General features: G+C 42.3%; 1 protein-coding gene across 3 annotated transcripts in view; it reads left to right on the top strand.

Moving 5' to 3' along the window:
• The first annotated feature begins 1,665 nt into the window (after positions 1 to 1,665).
• The window catches only part of LOC138983377 (nuclear receptor subfamily 2 group F member 1-A-like), a 67,373-nt gene continuing 50,157 nt past the window's right edge, over positions 1,666 to 18,881 (top strand). The window contains exons 1-2 of one of the 3 annotated variants that reach the window (XM_070356755.1): positions 1,666 to 4,378; positions 15,451 to 15,510. In XM_070356755.1, coding sequence (XP_070212856.1) covers positions 3,916 to 4,378; positions 15,451 to 15,510 — 523 coding nt within the window. In that variant the 5' untranslated portion in view covers positions 1,666 to 3,915. Of the gene's footprint in view, positions 4,394 to 15,450; positions 15,511 to 18,881 lie in introns of all 3 variants that reach the window. The other 2 variants (XM_070356756.1, XM_070356757.1) reach the window with 2 other exon arrangements.

The raw sequence follows: 18,881 nt of genomic DNA on the forward strand, positions 1-18,881 counted from the left end.
ACCCGTGTTTCACGGTTTTTGATGGTACCCATGCATGCAGCTATCAGAAAGTGAAGAGAAAGAAAATTAACTTAATAAATAATGTGTAAAAATGTGTGTCTGGCTCAAATCTATAACTTCTTTTTATTTATGCCATTCTTGGTTTGTGTGCATGTGTGTGTGTGTATGTGTGTGAGTGTGTGTGTGCATGTGTGTGTGTATGTGTGTGTGTGTGTGTGTGTGTGTGTGTGTGATTGTGTGTGTGCGTGTGTATGGTGTGTGTGTGTGTATGTGTGTGTGTGTGAGTGTGTGTGTGTGTGTGTGTTTAATGTTTTCCAATATTATTTGTTTGAAGTGACAATATACATTTATACAAAGCACAAGTACAGAAAGAGGCCTTGTGTTAGCTTCTTTACATGAATGTAAGGTTATAGTAGTTGTTCATTGTGTACGTACATACAGATGAAAGCAACCATGCAACTCTGGTCAGCCTGCAGACTCATAACATAACGGAATCAAGGAAAGAATACACTGATCAGAACAAAATAATAATCTAGAAAAGACGACATAGAAATCGACGATGAGGACTATGCCAATAAGTTACACTGACTGCTGATACACAATATTCAGAAATTGCATGACTATGGAAACACACAGACAAAACGAAATCAAAAAATGAATACATCGATCAGAAGAAAAAAATATCTAATTATTAAGAATCTAGGCGGCCCTATGCTCCACAGGGAGTCTACAGGAATAAGTCAAGTCAAGTCAAGAATCTAGGGGAAAACATGACAAAGGAATAGACGACAACGACGATGCCAGCTATTCATTGTCTGATGATACACACAATGTAACATTTGACTTGGGTAATAAATAGACCACACACAAAAATGGAGAACAAATTTTGGGAAAAAAACAGATGACAGTCACACCAATTTCACACAAATGCATGACACGCTATCAACTCAGATTTGACTTCTAAGCGCAGCCATTCCATCACCCACCACAGACCGAGACGCAGGCAGTGGTGAAACCATTGCTTGTCAAGCGCTGTTATTTTCACGGATCGCTCTCATCACGTTTTGATTATCACTGTCTCGGCCTCCTCTTTTGTGACAATTCCAGAACCTCTCTCTCTCTCTCTCTTCTCTCTCTCTCAGTCTCAGACTAGCAAGTCAGAGAGATGTATTCAAGTAACGCGTGCGTGATGAAGACGCTAAAACTGCTGTGCAACCGTCACCACAACCACAGCGACAACCACAGCCACACTCCCCCCTAAACCACCACCACCACCACCATTCCCCTTCAGCATCACTCTCGGCATCATCATCAGTGCCACGCGCGCGGAGCAAGCGAAAGTTGCCCCCTGTCGCGGCCCGGGGCGGCCCCAGAGAGGAAAGGCGGCGCGGCGATTGGCCCAGACAGGCCCGTGACCCCGAGTTCAGCACGCGCCCGGCGGAGCGATACAGTGATCGGGGGCAGGGCCTGGCGTGCGCTCCATTACCCGCCCCGCGCGCGCAGCCAATAGAACGCGGCCTTTGCCTCTCTGTCTGGGCCCGAGGGGGCGGAGGTTGCGACACGGAGCCGTGCTGTCAGCGCCACTAGGCAGCCTCCCCTTCCCTCGTGCTTCTAACTGACACTGTCACCCTTATAAGGAGGCTGTAGCCATAGAAACTGCCCACTTTCTCGTGTCAAAGAGATCAGAAGAGGCACTAGCAGACAGCGTGGCCGTTCGTTGCCGCCTAGTTGCACAGACAGACAGAGTGCATTGCATTGCAGTTCGACCCCCCAAAAGACAAGGGTACAAGTCTCCAGCGCTTGTCTCCGCTAACACGAACACTGAACCAGACAACACTACTCCCTCTACCATACGACTTTTCTGGCCGCGCTTCTACGGGAAGTGACTGTACACTGAGCCACCGGGGACCCCCGACCTCAAGAGTGCAGTAGAGTGTGTGCGTGTGCGTTACAGCACAACAGTTCACTGCGGTCTCAGCGCTACACTACATCAGACCCAGTAACTCGCTCTCACCTCTCTATCCGAGTTTGTCAAAACCATCCTCTTGAAGACTTTTAACCGAGAAAAGTGCAAGAGATGAGAACACCAGAGTGAAATGGGTGAAACGAGTTGAAAAAAGGACACGCCACAGATCAACTTTTACTGCTGACAACGATGAAGTGAGCGTGTTTGGATTTTAACACCACAGCGGAAGAACTTGAGAGTGCAGTAACAAACAGTGCTGTGTTGTTGGTGCGGTGGTGTAGAGAGTGAATCGTAAAAGCTCAGCGGTTTTAAAGCGCGGGGCTTATTGCAGTGACTTGACTGACTGCACATTGCGGTGCAGCGTGGTTGTGACCTGCCCCGACGAGGTCATTGCTCGCCCAATGGAGCAGAGAGGGGGGGGTAAGCAGCAGTAGAGTTGCGACCAGTCAAGCGTGAAGACACTGGAAGGGCGTATATCAGACCGAGAAAGTTAGAAGTGAGGAGTCAAGTGAAGTCTTCACTTTTCAAGAGTTGACGAGGACTGAGAGTCAAGCTCCACACAGTCACGGACACGGAAGAAGCGTGGTTTGAGGCGGTGCCACGAGGGTTTTACAAACCCTCCTCCCTCCACCCACACTCACCCCACCACCACCACCATCAGCGTCGCCACAACCATAACCACTACAACGGCATCAGCTCAGCCCTCTAGCGCCGTGTGAGTGGTCGGGTCGCGAGCTGCCTGCTCCCAGAACTGACTGCCAGTGACACAACCCTCAACCCCCCTCCCCTTTCCCTCCGTGGTGTAACCACTGCTTAGTGACACCTCCTCGTTCCTCCCCCTTCCCCTCCCCCTGCCCTCCTTCTCCTCTCCGACACTGTAGCAGACGACAGTGAGTGGCTGGGGCCGCCTCCCTCCTTTGCCTGGGTCTTCATTCCATGCAGGCAGCGAGCAAGGCAGCAGAGGTCCTAACCCGAGGTCTTCCACTAGCCTGGACTCGCTCTTCTGGGTCCTAACACCTAACCTCGCCGCTTCTTCTGCTAGTCGGAGTTACTGCTTTTCCACTCTGCTTCTTGGTCGTGTGATGCTTGTTGAAGACACGATTCCAAGGACTTCTACATTGTGTTCTTCGTCGTATATTGACTTTATTGAGAAAACAGGATTTTCAGACTTCGATTATCAACTTTTGTCTTTGAAGAAAACACAATGTGTAGACTTCGGTGTTTGATTTGACTGCAGACTTGTCCTATTCTCCCCTCGACACTGCAATTCTTCTCAACGTCTTTCCTCCGAGTCATCGCTTCCTGCAGTGTGTCAGAGCGGTGTTTTGAGCGGAGACGAATTTTACATGGTTCGGCTGCTTGACATTAGGAGTTGTGACGACGTTTATGGCAGGACCTTAGGCCAAGTTGCTCTATCGGTGTCAGAGGTTTGCATTGCAGTGCACAGTACTTGGCTCCTTGCCCTCTGGACTGCAGCCATTGTTTTCCAACTCGGATGCTCTTCGGTCGGCTGTGTTTCTTTGTGTTAGTAATTACGTGTTAGTAAATTATAACTTCAAACCTTTGACGATTTTACAGATATATATGTTACAAGTAAATTATATTTGTGACAGCTGAAGAAGAAGAAGCTGATTTGAGAATTGTTTCTATTAAAGCTGAAGGAAGAAAATTAACTGTGAATTCAACTTCAGTTCGTAATTTTCAATGGTAATAGGGGCACATAATTTTGTGTCGCAGTTTGGACTGGAAAAAGTTACGCTGTTCCGTGTTTGACAGAGACATTCATTGTATTCTGACCAGTACTTTTGAGGTGATCTTTTAGGGAAAACAACCCCTACTGTGGGGGATTGTTTTAGAAAGAAAATTCAACACTAAAGTAGACTTGATGCGGCAGTGTGTGCTAGGTGTACGCGCCTAGTCCCACCGCTATAGGGACAGCTCGGAAAGCCATGGATATGCCTCCCACCCAGCCTGCCCCCGTCGCTGTCTGGAGGGAACACTCGGACGATATGGGTCCCGCCGGAAACGCCGCTCCACCCCCGGGCACCGCCGTACCCCCTCCCATCCCTCCCCCAGCCGTGGTGACCCCATCCTCGCATCCACCCGGCACGGACACATCCAGGGGGTCGCCCAACTCGCAGCAGAATGGAGGCACCCCGACGTCCGTGTCCTCGGAGAACAACAACAACAAGGCGCACGTAGAGTGTGTGGTGTGTGGGGACAAAAGCTCGGGCAAGCACTATGGACAGTTCACCTGCGAGGGCTGCAAGAGCTTCTTCAAGCGCTCAGTGAGGCGGAACTTGACCTACTCGTGCAGAGGGTCGCGGAACTGCCCCATAGACCAGCACCACCGCAACCAGTGTCAGTATTGTCGGCTGAAGAAATGCCTCAAGAGCGGCATGAGACGGGAAGGTAGGTTTGCCGCAGGTGATTACTGCTTTAAACTCTTTTCCCCCATCTCTTTGTTTGTTTGTTCATACCCCTCATATAGCTCAATCTCATAGCATCCTTTTTGGTTTTATTCTTTTTAGTTGAACCGTATATATATTCTTCGTATTCCTCGTATAGGCTACATCTGTTCTTTTCAGGTTATCGTGTCTAGAAGTAGAAGTCCTTCTACAGTTGTTGCGGAAACGTTTAGAGCGTCATTATGTTTTTCCGAGTATTCTTTTCAGTTGAACATAATTCTCGGTATTCCTCGTATTCTGTTCATGTAAGAAGTCTAGAACTCATTCAAACGTCGTTTTTAGTTACGCGTCGTATCGGGTGTCTTTTTTTCTGTGTATCTCGTTGATCCTCGTCCGGCCTCTTTTTTTCTGAATCAAGGACCTGCTCTGGAGTATAATTTTGTAAACCTAGTCATTGTAATCTATAATCAGGACTTCAACGCACACACAACACATTTATTAAAAGGGAGTAAAACCTATTCTACCGTTATCTCGTTAGAAATCAACATTTTCTCTTTTAGAATTATTATTAGCTTTGAATAGTATGGTAAAAGAAATTGATTAGCGATTTTTTTTGTTAAATGCATGACAAATGGGAGTACAAATTGAAAGTCAACATGAAGAAAACCTGTCTTAGATAGCCTAATATCGCACAATGTCACATATATCAAAGTCATAAAAATAAGCATGCACGCCATTTATCTGAAAATATGATTTTATAATTTAAAGTAAGCACAATCAGATTTTCTGTAAACTATAGGTAAAATAGTTATGTAAGTAGATTTTTTTTAACGTGAAAAAGTATGCATACTGACCTATTGGATGGAAGCAAAATATATGCTATGTTGAAACCCCGTGAAGGACTTTAAAACAATTGTTTGAATTATTTTCTATTTCTAAATAAGTTCGCTCCGAACATAACAAAGTTGGCATTAAAACTGGCAATGTAAACGTACGGCTATAGTCTCAGGAGAAATATCATGATCAAAAACAAAAGAACATTGGTTTCATTTTCGGCCTATTTTCAAAACGCGTTGTTAACTCCGAACTAAGAACAGTATTTCCAACATCAATAAGACAAATGTTTCATTTTTGTTCTTGACAGTTTTAAACGACAAGAATCAATTGCACTATACAACCGATCGAGCATGTACAATTCTATAACAAGAAAACATGCCGCTCTAAACAACACGCATTAGTAAACAAAGTGGCAATGACACGCAAAATGAACACCCTCAACGCTAAACCGATCATCATCATTTGCACTGATCATTACACCCGATTCTCGCCCGCTACCCGTTTCTCTGCGAGCGGACGGCAGCTCTCCGATTAGTTCTCTCCCAGCCCACCCCCATAGCGAGAGCCCCACCCGTTTAATGACGGGTATCCCGCCCCGAGAGCGCGGTGGACAAACGGTGTGTGCTCTCGTCTGTCCCTCTCCGCATCCCCCTCATTCACTTTGTTGTCATTTATTCCATACACCCCCCCCCCCCCTTTCCTCTTTCTCCTCCGTCTTCTTTCTTATTAATAGAACTCTCTCCTTCTCTCTTCTTCCCCTTTCTCCGTTTTCAGATCACCCTCTCTCCCTCTTTCTGTTTGTTTTCAGAACTCTCCCTCTTCACTCACCCCTCCTCCCTTCCCCCCGCTGGCAGATGTTGACTGCAAAATATGCACACGCGTCCTAATGCTTTATAAGACCTTGCTTTCTCTTATGACAAGAAGGTGGGACACTGGGTGGCTGCATATATATTAGTTTGAAGAAAAAGAGAGTGGTAGGGGACGCAAGAGGACAGACAAAGTGATGGATAGAAAGAGAAGATTAATTCAAATAATACATTATTTTTTTTGCATGGAAGTCGAGCAGAGAACAAAGACTTGATCATAAAATACACTCTTTTTTGTTTATTTTATTCCGGGGAAAGTTAAAGAGAGAAAGACAGTTTTTAAGAAGAAATAATGAAGAAGTGAAGCTGGAACAGATCCTGTCTGTTTATATGTATTGTGGATCAATACGTTGGCCCTAATATGACAAAAGACCTTCCAAACAAAGACATGGGAGTCAGAAATTGGGTCACACACACACACACACACACACACACACACACACACACACACACACACACACACATACACACACATTCACACGGCAGCACAAAACGAAAAACAATAACATCTGCACGATTATTGAACACACTGTCTGTCTGCAGTTTCTGGGTCGAAATAAATGTCTCTTCACCCACTTTTCTCGCGATTCATTGGAAATCTTTGGGAATATTTTGTGTGTAATATTGACACAACTGCATGTTTAAATATTGATTGTGAATGCACCAACTCGTGGTTAATGTTCTCAACACCTTGTAATAACCATTGGAGTGCGATTATCAAAACACGTCTGGAGTAGAAACTTTCTTTTCCTGTTTACAATGGAAGCTGCCAAAATCGTTACTATTGTTCTGTGTCATTTTTCAGCTGGTTAAAAGAAAAGTTGTTCGCTCGAACTGTATGATTAGAAATAATGCAGCAACAAAATGAGAGAGAAATGTTTAAGTTTTACGAAGGTCTTAATTGTCATGCCAGGGAAAGACTGCAGAAACATAAGAAGAAAACCAAAAGTCTCAGGATCTTCTTTATTGACAATAACTGAATAAAAATGCTAGTAGAGCCATTTTAAACTAAAGAGAAAGCAAACCAGAAAAAGTATATAAAAGCAACAAAAAAGACATCAAGTCAAGGAAAACATGCACTGAACAAGAAGAAATGGAGATGTTTTTTTGTTGTGTTTATACATATCAAGCGCCAAGGTATATTGTTTCTATACAAGTTACATAGTTTCTATTTCACAAGAAATAGAGAAGAGATTTTTGTGTGTTTATACGTATCAAGCGCCATTTGTGAAATATTTTTGGCAGATCCTACATCTGTCAACTTTTTTGGTGTCTGTCCTCTTGGGCATACTTTTATAACAAACATGCATGAGTTTTCTAATTGTAATATTTGTAGCTGATGTGGTGTACACACTCTGAACTTTAGAAATATTGTCTTGGTGTTTGCGTTATATTATTGAGATTATTACAGAGTAAGTGATAAGAAAAGCAGACTCGTACAATACATTTTAAGCAACTTGATTCGGCCACAGATGTTATAATTCCTGAGTTCTAAGATCTTTTCAAAATTATTCAAAGGAAGAAAATAATCAATATACATGAGATCCATTTTACTTTCACTGACTTTTTACACGCCAGCTGGATTCCTAGTTGTTTATGTAGCCTATGTATTCATTTGTTTATTTATTCTTTTATTCATTATTTATTTATTTATTTGTCAATGTGTTCATTCATTTTGCGCAATTTATACTTTATAGTTACATCGTATCTCAATTATATATTTGTAACTGTTTTTATCAATATCAATTTTAACGTGCCTTTAGTATGACGCGATCCGTGAAAGTTTTTGTTAATGAGGAAGTAATATTGTATCTTTCAAACCAACACATTCAGCTCACCAGTCTGGTATTGGCTATATATAATTTGTCTCTTGAGTATGACTATATATATACATATATATATATATATATATATACTAGATGATTACCCGCTTCGCCGGGTACCGGCTTCGCCGGGAAGAAGTAGAGCCGAATACCCGGCTTTGCCGGGTACCCCGGCTTCGGGGTGAGTGGCGCACCGTACGCCGGCTTCGCCGGGTGAGTGGCGCACCGTACGCGATTGACGCCACACGAAGGAAGGGAGATAAACGCGCAAAACACTGGAGAAGATAAGGAAGAGTTACTGGGAATGGATGTACAGAAAAACCATAAAAACCAAAATCGGTTCAGCGCTGCCCGCTGAGAGCACGTGTTGAAAATTTTCATCGACCAGATTGTGTCCGGGGTCTACCTGAATATGCCCACCAAATTTGAAGCAGATCCATCGAGAACTTTGGCCGTGCATAGCGAACACACAGACAGACACACACAAGCCGTATATAGATATAGATATATATATATATATATATAATTTAATTGTCTCTTGAGGGTATGGAGGAGAGACGTCGAAGGGGATGTAGGGCATATTCATCATGTTTGACGTTCTGTTGACACGACATCATGATAGCTTTGCTTGTAAGTCCGACACTCATGATTTACCCCCCCCCCTCCCCCTCCCCACGTGATCGCGCGAACCGTTTTTCAAACCGTCATCTCTTTATATGCACGTGCATGTAAGAATCCTCGCGCCTCCCACAAAATCCGGTCACTCAGTCGCACTAGCCAAGTTAAAACATTATCATGTTATAAGAAAAAAACAATGTCAAATGAAATATCAATGTGATCTCTGACCCACATTTATTTATTTTTTCCTTCCCTCACTAACCTTATAAAAAAAACAAGAGAGATAAAAACATGCAAAAAGAAGTAATAGCTTGTCACACACACGCACACATACACATTCACACATACACACATCCACATATACACAATTCATATACACAATACACAATACACATGCACATACACATGCACATACACCTGCACATACACATACACAAGCACATACACATATACATACACAGAGTTGAGCCAAAATGCACGGTTGACACGCATATTATTTTAATTAAAAAAACCGGATTGTGCCTCGAGCATTTGCGCTCACCTCCGTGCATGTATTTCTGCTTTTCTTTGAAACAGGATCTTGCTAAGCGCTTTAAGTTCTGTTGCTCTGACATGCCTGCATGCTGCATTTCTGTTTTTCTGCGACTGAGTAAAGAGAAAAATATTTCAAAACTAGCCCAGATTATATTTTTTCATGTTTGTCTTTAACGATGAAATTGCGTCAGAATGATGGGATATCTGTCATGTTGCAATTAGGTCTTTGGATACAGGAACGCGGGTTAAGAGGATGAGAAAAAGAAATGGTGCGGGGTGTGAGTTAAAAAGAAGCTTAATGGCTGTTGATTACTATTCTAACTTAAATGATTGGCACAGCCGTCAGTATCAGAAAGAGAGAGAGAGAGAGAGAGAGAGAGAGAGAGAGAGAGAGAGAGAGAGAGAGAGAGAGAGAGAGAGAGAGAGAGACTGTTGATTACTATTCTAACTTAAATGATTGGCACAGCCGTCAGTATCAGAAAGAGAGAGAGAGAGAGAGAGAGAGAGAGAGAGAGAGAGAGAGAGAGAGAGAGAGTGTGTGTGTGTGTGTGTGTGTGTGTGTGTGTGTGTAACTTCCTGAGTGAATGTGACCTGTCGTTGCGCCGCCCCTGTCAAGCAAGATACGTTTCTTTTTTTTTATCCTCTCACTCTCTCTCTCTGTCTCTCTGTCTCTGTCTCTGTCTCTCTGTCTCTCTGTCTCTCTGTCTCTCTCTCTCTCTCTCTCTCTCTCTCTCTCTCTCTCTCTCTCTCTCTCTCTCTCTGAATTTGCACGAGTCATGGTGTATATATCAAGCACAAGTTGTGTAAATAAAACCCTGTTAGCGATATACAGCCAGCGCAATGCGCTGCTCCCCCCGTGGCCTTCGTTCGCTTTTTTTAAAGGCACAGTCCCCATCTTGTGAGCGCCGGATCATGTTCGCTACCAGTGATCTGTTCAAGTTTTTACACGGACTGATAAAATCCTTCAAGTTTGACACATGAACAAATCATCAGTATCACCGCTTCCGTGATGTGCAGAGTGGGAATTTTGTTGTAGGTGTTGAAATAATTTCATTTCATTAGTGATACCTTATGTCTATCTGCTAAACTTAACAAAGGCAAATTTCTGTTGTTTTAGGGTGTGGTTTTGTTTTTTTAAGACAAGTAAGAGTTTGTTCTTGTTCTTGCTAATTCAGCATTAAACTCACACTGTGCACGTGATACTGCAACGCTTTTGATTTGTGATACATGTCCAAGTGAATAGATCCTCTATAGTTCCGTGAGAAAGCCTTGTGGTGGTGAACATTATTGTGCATAATTATATATATGCACTCGGACAGAACTGTACCTTTAAGGCCGTAAAGTAGGCCCCTACTATCGTTATCCCTGTGACATGCATGCAGGCCCTGTGTGACATGTGTGCGCTTTATTAGCTCCCTGCTGCAATGCATGCACGCACTCACGCGCACACACGTGCACGAGGGCACGAGAGAGAGAGAGAGAGAGAGAGAGAGAGAGAGAGAGAGAGAGAGAGAGAGAGAGAGAGAGAGAGAGAGAGAGAGAGAGAGAGAGAGAGAGAGAGAGAGAGAGAGAGAGAGAGAGAGAGAGAGAGAGAGAGAGAGAGAGAGAGAGAGAGAGAGAGAGAGAGAGAGAGAGAGAGAGAGAGAGAGAGAGAGAGAGAGAGAGAGAGAGAGAGAGGAGAGAGAGAGAGAGAGAGAGAGAGAGAGAGAGAGAGAGGAGAGAGAGAGAGAGAGAGAGAGAGAGAGAGAGAGAGAGAGAGAGAGAGAGAGAGAGAGAGAGAGAGAGAGAGAGAGAGAGAGAGAGAGAGAGAGAGAGAGAGAGAGAGAGAGAGAGAGAGAGAGAGAGAGAGAGAGAGAGAGAGAGAGAGAGAGAGAGAGAGAGAGAGAGAGAGAGAGAGAGAGAGAGAGAGAGAGAGAGAGAGAGAGAGAGAGAGAGAGAGAGAGAGAGAGAGAGAGAGAGAGAGAGAGAGAGAGAGAGAGAGAGAGAGAGAGAGAGAGAGAGAGAGAGAGAGAGAGAGAGAGAGAGAGAGAGAGAGAGAGAGAGAGAGAGAGAGAGAGAGAGTATACGCATGCATCCTTCGGTATTCCTATCGCCCATCGGTTTAGTGTAACCACATGCACGCGCAGTTGCAAAATGCAATGTCAGGCTTATGTCATGGTGCCCTTTTGGAGCTTAGTATAGTAGTGAGAAGCCTGTTTCGTGGTGGGGCTTAGTAGTGAGAAAGGCTGTATATAAATGCGCGTTATTGCGTGTGACTTAAAACTGCTCTGCTCCTTTATTTAGCCTGACCGGTTTATCTCAGTGTCGTTTTTATAGTGGGTGCTAATATTTTATCGGTGGAATGTTGCGGAATATATTTAATGTGCCAGGCCTTCATTTCTTCTTGTCTAATCTTGTTTCAGTCAAGTTTTAAGATCACAAGGCATAATTGACAGAGGGTTTTATCGTTGTGGTTACTGAAATGATGACTGTTTGTTTGTCACGGAGAATTATTTGTATTGGGCGCGTATACGTGCTTTAGTTCCGGTTGTGTTTAATCGTTTGTAATAATTTGTATCGAAGAAGTAATGAAAACTGTTTCTGCTCCTCTCTGAATTAGAGGGGAATAATTTCCTTTAGAATCATTATCTTCTGTTTATTTCCGAGCATTCCTTGTTCCGTTCTCCCCCCCCCCCCCCCCCCCCCCACCCCGTCTCCTGTTTCTCTCCCTTTCCCTCTAGCCTCTCTCTCTTTCTCTCTCTCTTTCTCTTTCTCTCTCTCTTTCTCTCTCTCTTTCTCTCTCTCTCTCTCTCTCTTTATATCTCTCTCTCTCTCTCTTTCTCTCTCTTCTCTCTCTCTCTCTCTCTCTCTCTCCCTCCCTCTCTCTCTCTCTCTCTCTCTCTCTCTCTCTCTCTCTCTCTCTCTCTCTCTCTCTCAGACTGCAATCAAATGCTCGCACTGCCACATGGTTCTCGCTAAGGTGAACATTACACTTTATTGTCACTTTTAATGATTCATTTTACCCTGAACACAAATATACATGCACTTCATTCAAAGTTAAAGAGTTCACTGACTTGTGATGTGTGCAATTTATCGGACCGTTAAAGTCATTCCTGCGTTTAGATGTTCCTAGATATATGTAAACTGCTGTAGCTATCACATTTTATCAATTCCTTTGTTCTTGCTTTATATTTGCATGAGCAAGTGTTGCATTGTCACGACAAATTTATAAGTGTTTGAGTCGGACTGCTCTGCACTCGTTTTACTGCATCATAGTTGGATTAAACATGCAGTGGTTTAGTCATTTGCACAATCATCAAAGCAACAATCATTGGTATTTAAGATAACGACACAAAAGCAGGATGTGTACTGGTATTGACTACAAAAATAACTAACATATAAAACAGGATATCATCCACGTTGCGAACGAGGGCGAGTTGTGTTAAACCGATGGACGCTCATTTTGGGGGTCTATAGAATAGCTGTAGGTAAAAGTAAATTGTTTTTCTTGCATATTCCCTGAACGCGATTTAATAGTAGCACTTTTGTATCGCGGCCTTTTGTTACTGAGGTGATGGGTGTTGCTGAGTATATTTTGAATACAAATATGAATGAGAGGAACAGTGAATATAAAGGGATGTCAGTGATTACATTTATAATTCAGTGAAAATAATGTGCTAATGCTCTTGTTCTTGAACGAAGTTTTTAACTGCTTTACTATAACATCAGCATCACAAAACCATCTACTGTTAACATTGTTGAATATGCTTCAGTGAGCCATGTATATATGAACACAATTGTATGACTACTATATATGCATAGTGTGCGTTTCATATATGTTATAGATTTAGAGTAACGCTTTAGTAACGTTACTTAACTATTCAGTTTGGTACTCTATACAATGTATCCTCTGAACACGTTGTATACAACTACTACTTTGTGTATATCATACGCTTGAGATTCAGAAACAAGAGACAAGAAATGTAGCATGACACAAACACAGCACACAGCGCATGTTTGCTTAGTTTGCGTGGACTTTAATGAAACCTTATTATCCGTCGATCTTTATGTCATTTCTGCAGCATGCATGACACAAACACAGCACACAGCGCGTGCCATGGACATGAGACCTAACGCCCAATCTTTATGTTATTTTTGTTAAGTGTTAGCTTTTGGCCTTGTGACCCTGAAAAGGACACGCTGATTTGCATATGCGAGTTTCATGCGGTTTTTACAACATGGAGTGTCGAGAAAATGCTCTGGGCGATGATAACAATATTATTAGATTCTGACTGGTTCTCATATCAGCTTTTCAACAAGGAAGTACGCCCTGTACATTGTAACCTCATCATGCATGTGGTGGCTTTGTGCGAGTATAGTGTGTCTTGTGGTGTTTGATCCTGTTTTTGTGTCTTTGTATAGTGCTCTCTTCGTGCTCCTTTTCTGTCCTGCTGTCTGTCTGTCTGTCTGTGTGTACGCCTGTCTTGTAGTGTCATTCTGTCTCTTTTTACCTCTCTAATATCTCTTTCTGTTTTTATCCGCAGTTTCAGTCTGCCTGTGTGTCTTTCTCTCTTTGTCCGTCTGCTTGCTGCACCCACCCCATCTGCCTTTTTGACACAGACAGTCGAACACACATACACACACACTAACACACACATACACACTAACACACTAACACACACACACACACACTAACACACTAACACACACACACACACACACACACACACTAACACACACACACACACACGCGCGCGCGCGCACACACACACAAGCATGCACCCCATAGACAGAGTTGAACACTTCATTCTTCAACACAGACCTCTCTCCCTCCCCTTTTTCCTCCTCAACCCCACCCCCCCCCCTCTCTCTCTCTCTCTCTCTCTATTTTGCACACTCTCTTTCTCCCTCCCTCCCTCCCTTCAGGGTTGTCTAACCTACTAACAAGAAAAGAAAAAAAACCCAGTGTGTATGCAAACCAGATGTTGCGCATTACCCCGCACTCGGCTGCTTCAACCCTCGGTCCCCGCGACAACTCAAAGGTCAAAGTGTCCCGTAAGTTATCACTCAACTACCTACACCCCCACCCCAAATCCCCCACCCCACCCCACCCCTCCGCCTCCCTCTCTCCCCTCCACCCGTCCCTCCGGCCCTGTTTCCTGTGCCGTCGTGTACATTCCTGCTGTTGCTTCGCCTCAGCTTTTTTGTGTTGTGAAATATTACAGGAGTAGAGTCTAAACAACGACCGGCAGTTATGTCTGCCGTCTTGTTTTTCCTGTGTGTTGTAGTTAGGGGTGTCGGCTTTGGTTTTCTTTTCCTTGCTCTTGTCTTTTCTTTTCTTCTGCTACTGCGGAGTCGTCTTCGTTTTTGTCTTCTTTCAGTTGCTGCTGATCAGTTGGTTTCGTGGTTGATTCTTCCTTTTGGATTTATTTGTTCATGGGCGGTGTCTGTCTGTTATTATCTATGTCTGTCTCTGTCCACCTCTGTCTCTTTTGCTCTCTGTCTGTTTGACTGTCTGTCTGTCTGTCTGTCTGTCTGTCTCTCTTCTATCTCTCTGTTTCTTTCTCTGTCTCTCTGTCTTTCCTCTATCTGTTTCTGTCTCTCTGTCTGTCTGTCTGTCTGTTTCTCTCTCTCTCTCTCTCTCTCTCTCTCTCTCTCTCTCTCTCTCTCTCTCTCTCTCTCTCTCTCTCTCTCTCTCTCTCTCTCTCTCTCTCTCTCTCTCTCTGGTACCTTCATTCGTTTTCTTCCTCTGTCTGCCCCCTCCCCCCCTCCCATCTCTCCCCAACGTTTATGTTTGGTCTTCGACTGCGTGTTAAATTACTATATCATTTTCTTCAACCCAATGTTTTCTATTGAGACCTTCTGACATTTGATTTCTTCCACTTATTTTTGTATAATTGATTTGTGGGTGTTATTTTTCTAAACTATTATTCTTTGTTCCCTTTTTTTTATTTCTTTGGTTTGGCCACTTTTAAGTCGTTTGTTCCCTTTATTTTTTGTCTTCCCAAGAAGAAACGGTGCTGTTTTACGTTCGGATTTTCTTCCAAGTCTTACTCGTTTTCCGTGTTTAATATTCTTATTTAAAAAAAAAACAACGTTCGGCCAAAATGTCGAGTCATTTTCTTTTGAATTACAAAGTTTTTCCAAAATGTGTGATGTTGCAAAAGATATTAAAAAAGTAAAAACCGATGTTCAAAGAAAGACATAACAAATTAAAGGTTAAATCTATCTTAAAAGAAGAGTCTAAATCTTAAAGTAGAAGTGAGCGTGTGCATGCAATGAGTTTTTTTTTATTACACGGGCGAAGCTTCAGCCGGCAGAAACCACCCGGATTATGTGGCTCTTAATTTTTTGCATTTTATAACAATAGACAAACACTCGGAATAATGTGGCTCTTTATTTTTGCTTTATGTCCATAGACAAAATTCCACCCAAGCTCTACACCCTGTCGGCCCACTTACCCTTGTTCCCTTACGCAGGTCAGACCTTTAACATTTCTCTCTGTTTTTTCTTTCTGTCGTCACTGCACCTTTCCGTTTTCATGAAGGTACCCTCGTATATTTCCGTTCCGTTTTCCACTGCGAGACATCCAAAACGTTTCTGTTGCGGTTTTGTTTGTTTTTGATGCACCTGAAGTACTGCTTTGTTTAATTCAATTTTGTTTTATTTTCATTGACTGTAATTGATTGTATTTATTTCATAGCTGTTTCCTTTGTAGTTTTCTATTTTATTGTAGTCCGTTTTATTATTGCTTCATTTATCAATTAATGTTGTTTTGAGTTTTTTATCTGTCGTTTTTGTCTGGTTGTATAGTCACTTCTTGCAAATATAAATCTTCATGACTCGTTAAAACACAATTCTGTTCTTCTTTCGTTGCTACTGTAGTGTGCTTGCTTCAAAGTTCAAAGAAGCATACTTGTGTTGGTTTTCCCCTTTCGACACTGGTTATTTCTTTCTTCTGTTTTTATGTCCCTGTTTATATCATCGGTTTTATTGTGTTCCCTTGCGCCCTTTCACATTTGAAGTTCTTTGCATTCTGTGCAACTTTTCGAGTGTTAAGTGTTGTTCACATGAACGATTTTCAAACATTTTTCAACTGACTTTTCAGCTTCTTTTTTGTGCTTTTTTTTCATCGATATGTGACAAGCACTTTATATTTGTACTTCTTTACATCGCATTCCTGTACTCGATTTTGTGCTATCATTGTCTGTTTCTATAAAATATCAAAAACTTGTGTCTTCCAATTCCCTTAAGCAATTTCTTTACTCCTTTTGGCAAGGGACCTACAAGTTTCCGACAAAGTAGAAAATTGTATGTATGTCACGTACTTGCCCAGTAACATTTTCCTTGTTACATGCATGTATCTGATGTCATCGGTTTTTGTTTTTTTTATTATAGAGCTTCAAACCTTTGAGAGATTTAGTATAGTGTCTGTCAAATATTTCGGCAGAGAGAAAGAGAGAGGGAATGAGTAAGAGATAGAATGAAAGAGACAGAGAGAGCGAGACAAGACAGACACACTGACTGTGAGACGGACACATGCACGGAGCGGTAGCGGTCTAATCATAAGTTACAACCCGGATAAATGGATATCCGTTTTACTGCGGGATGCCAAACCCCAAAACAAATATGTCCAAAGGTCGGATTGCAGCTCAAACATAACGCCACTGCGGTAGAAATTATCGACTCTCAGATAGCACGAAAAGAGCACACACAACCAGGAACAAGGCAAAAAAGAGAGAGCGAGAAATAAAATGAAAATGATGAGGGTGGGAAGGGGAAGGGGGAGGGGGAGGGGGGGATAGTGTTGGTGGTGAATGGTTGGGTGTTGGAGAGAAGGGAGAGAGGAAGAGGCTATAAAAGAAAGAAAAGGTGGTGAGGGAGTCTGAGGATGGGGGGGGGGGGGAGGGGACTTGAAACATTTGAGGAATTAAAAAGAGAGTGGATGAGAGAGAGCGAGAGAGAGATAGGGGTGAGTTTGATTTATTAATAATAATAATACTAATACTACATTGTAATACTAATACTAACACTAAAACTAATAATAATATACATTTCAGACAAAGGCATGTTTTTCATTATCATAAAAGCAATACTATATATACAGAACATATCATGGTGTACAAGAAAGAGGGGGTAAGATAGTAAATGTAGTTGTTACACAGTCGTATATAAGAGTGCTTTTCGCCGCTTAAGTGACATCGATACGAGGGTTTTGCAACATGGCTATAGATTTGCTCGGCCAACTATACACGCGCGTGAGCAAAATGGCCTCCGGCGTTGTTCTGTTCAGCTGGTGGCGAATAGAACATGCAATGGAGTTGTCACACGCACAATTAAGTCGCTGACGACTCTGCAAGTGTTCTGTTTGTTTCGAAGAAGGGGTTTCATTTTGTTTTGTGGAGGCGCAAGAAACTGAGGTGTATGCGTTGCACTGCAGTCTTTTTTTTTGCTGTAAAAAAACCCGTTGAATATGTATTCAACTAAGTATACTTGAAGATGGCTTGGTTGGGTTTGGGTCATTTCAGATTGATATAAAGTCAAACGTTGAATTGGAACAAAAACATTATATCGCAGAAGAGGCCCATTAAAACACACATATATACAAAATACAAACTCACACCACACACAATTGTATAAGAGCACGGAAGGACACACTCGGGGAAAAAACCAATACAAAGAAAAACGAACACAACAACAAAGGGAAAGGTACATAAGTATCCCATTTAGACAGACGAAGGAAAGCATTTTAAGCATCAAGTAGCAGAAACAAATGACCGTTAATCTTGCATGTTGTGAACACAGGAAAGCCTTATACGATTTACTTTTTGTGTCAGCGAAGTCTTCTTCGTGTGTCCTTTCAGTCTCGCCAGATATTTAATCCAGGTACAAGGAAAAATAATAAGTCTCTGCAAGTATCCGTGTAATGTTATATCCTGTGGATTAGTACCGTCTTAAAATGAATTACAAATGACTTGAGTTGTAATTAGAAGATTTGCTTGGGTCGTCTCTTCTCATGCCAATTTTGTTTCTTCTGGGGGTGCGTTTCACATGCTCATTTCGTGCTCTGCAACACGCACATTTATTCACGTATTCATTTACTAAACCTCGTACACGCACGCACGCACGCACGTATATACATATTCCCCCATGTCCACCCCATGCAAACAGGCATATTTGGAGGCTTATTTTAGTAAGTGTGTGGGTACAATGTTTGCGTGTCAACGATATGATGTGAATATGCGATGTGAATGTTACTACATGCATGGTTGATTGATTGATTTAATGATTGATTTTACAGACACACAGTCAAGCTTGTAATTTCTCTTTTAGAGACGAATAAAGATTATTGTATTGTATTGTATTGTATATTTCAATTCTAGCTCCAACGTCAGCACGTATACACATTGTATGCAATAATGAATATGACCATTTATTTTACTCATGTCACATATTTACAATTCATTTTGAAATACTGTTGCAAATCGTCCTTGTATTGTTCTTAGTTATAACAACATCTGATATGAATTGATGTTGCTTTGACGTATATTTATGCTCATTAGAATGCCAAACTCAACAGCCTTTAAGCTCTGTTTCCCCCCTGATAGTCAGAAGGGAAATCACACGAATTACGAAAAGCGACAAGTTTACAATGATGTTAAAACAGAAATTACAACAAACAAAAAACACCCTCATGACATTATGCATGTATGATATAACTTGACATAATAAGCAAGACCTCTTATAGATGTTGCGTCGGTGCTTTTGACAATGTTTTTGCATGATTTTGTCAAGAAAAAGTCAGGTCACATTTTCTAACAAGAGGTATATTTTCTTTTTCATATTCGCC

Source organism: Littorina saxatilis, linkage group LG1 (assembly GCF_037325665.1).
Source record: "Littorina saxatilis isolate snail1 linkage group LG1, US_GU_Lsax_2.0, whole genome shotgun sequence".
Classification (NCBI taxonomy): domain Eukaryota; kingdom Metazoa; phylum Mollusca; class Gastropoda; order Littorinimorpha; family Littorinidae; genus Littorina; species Littorina saxatilis.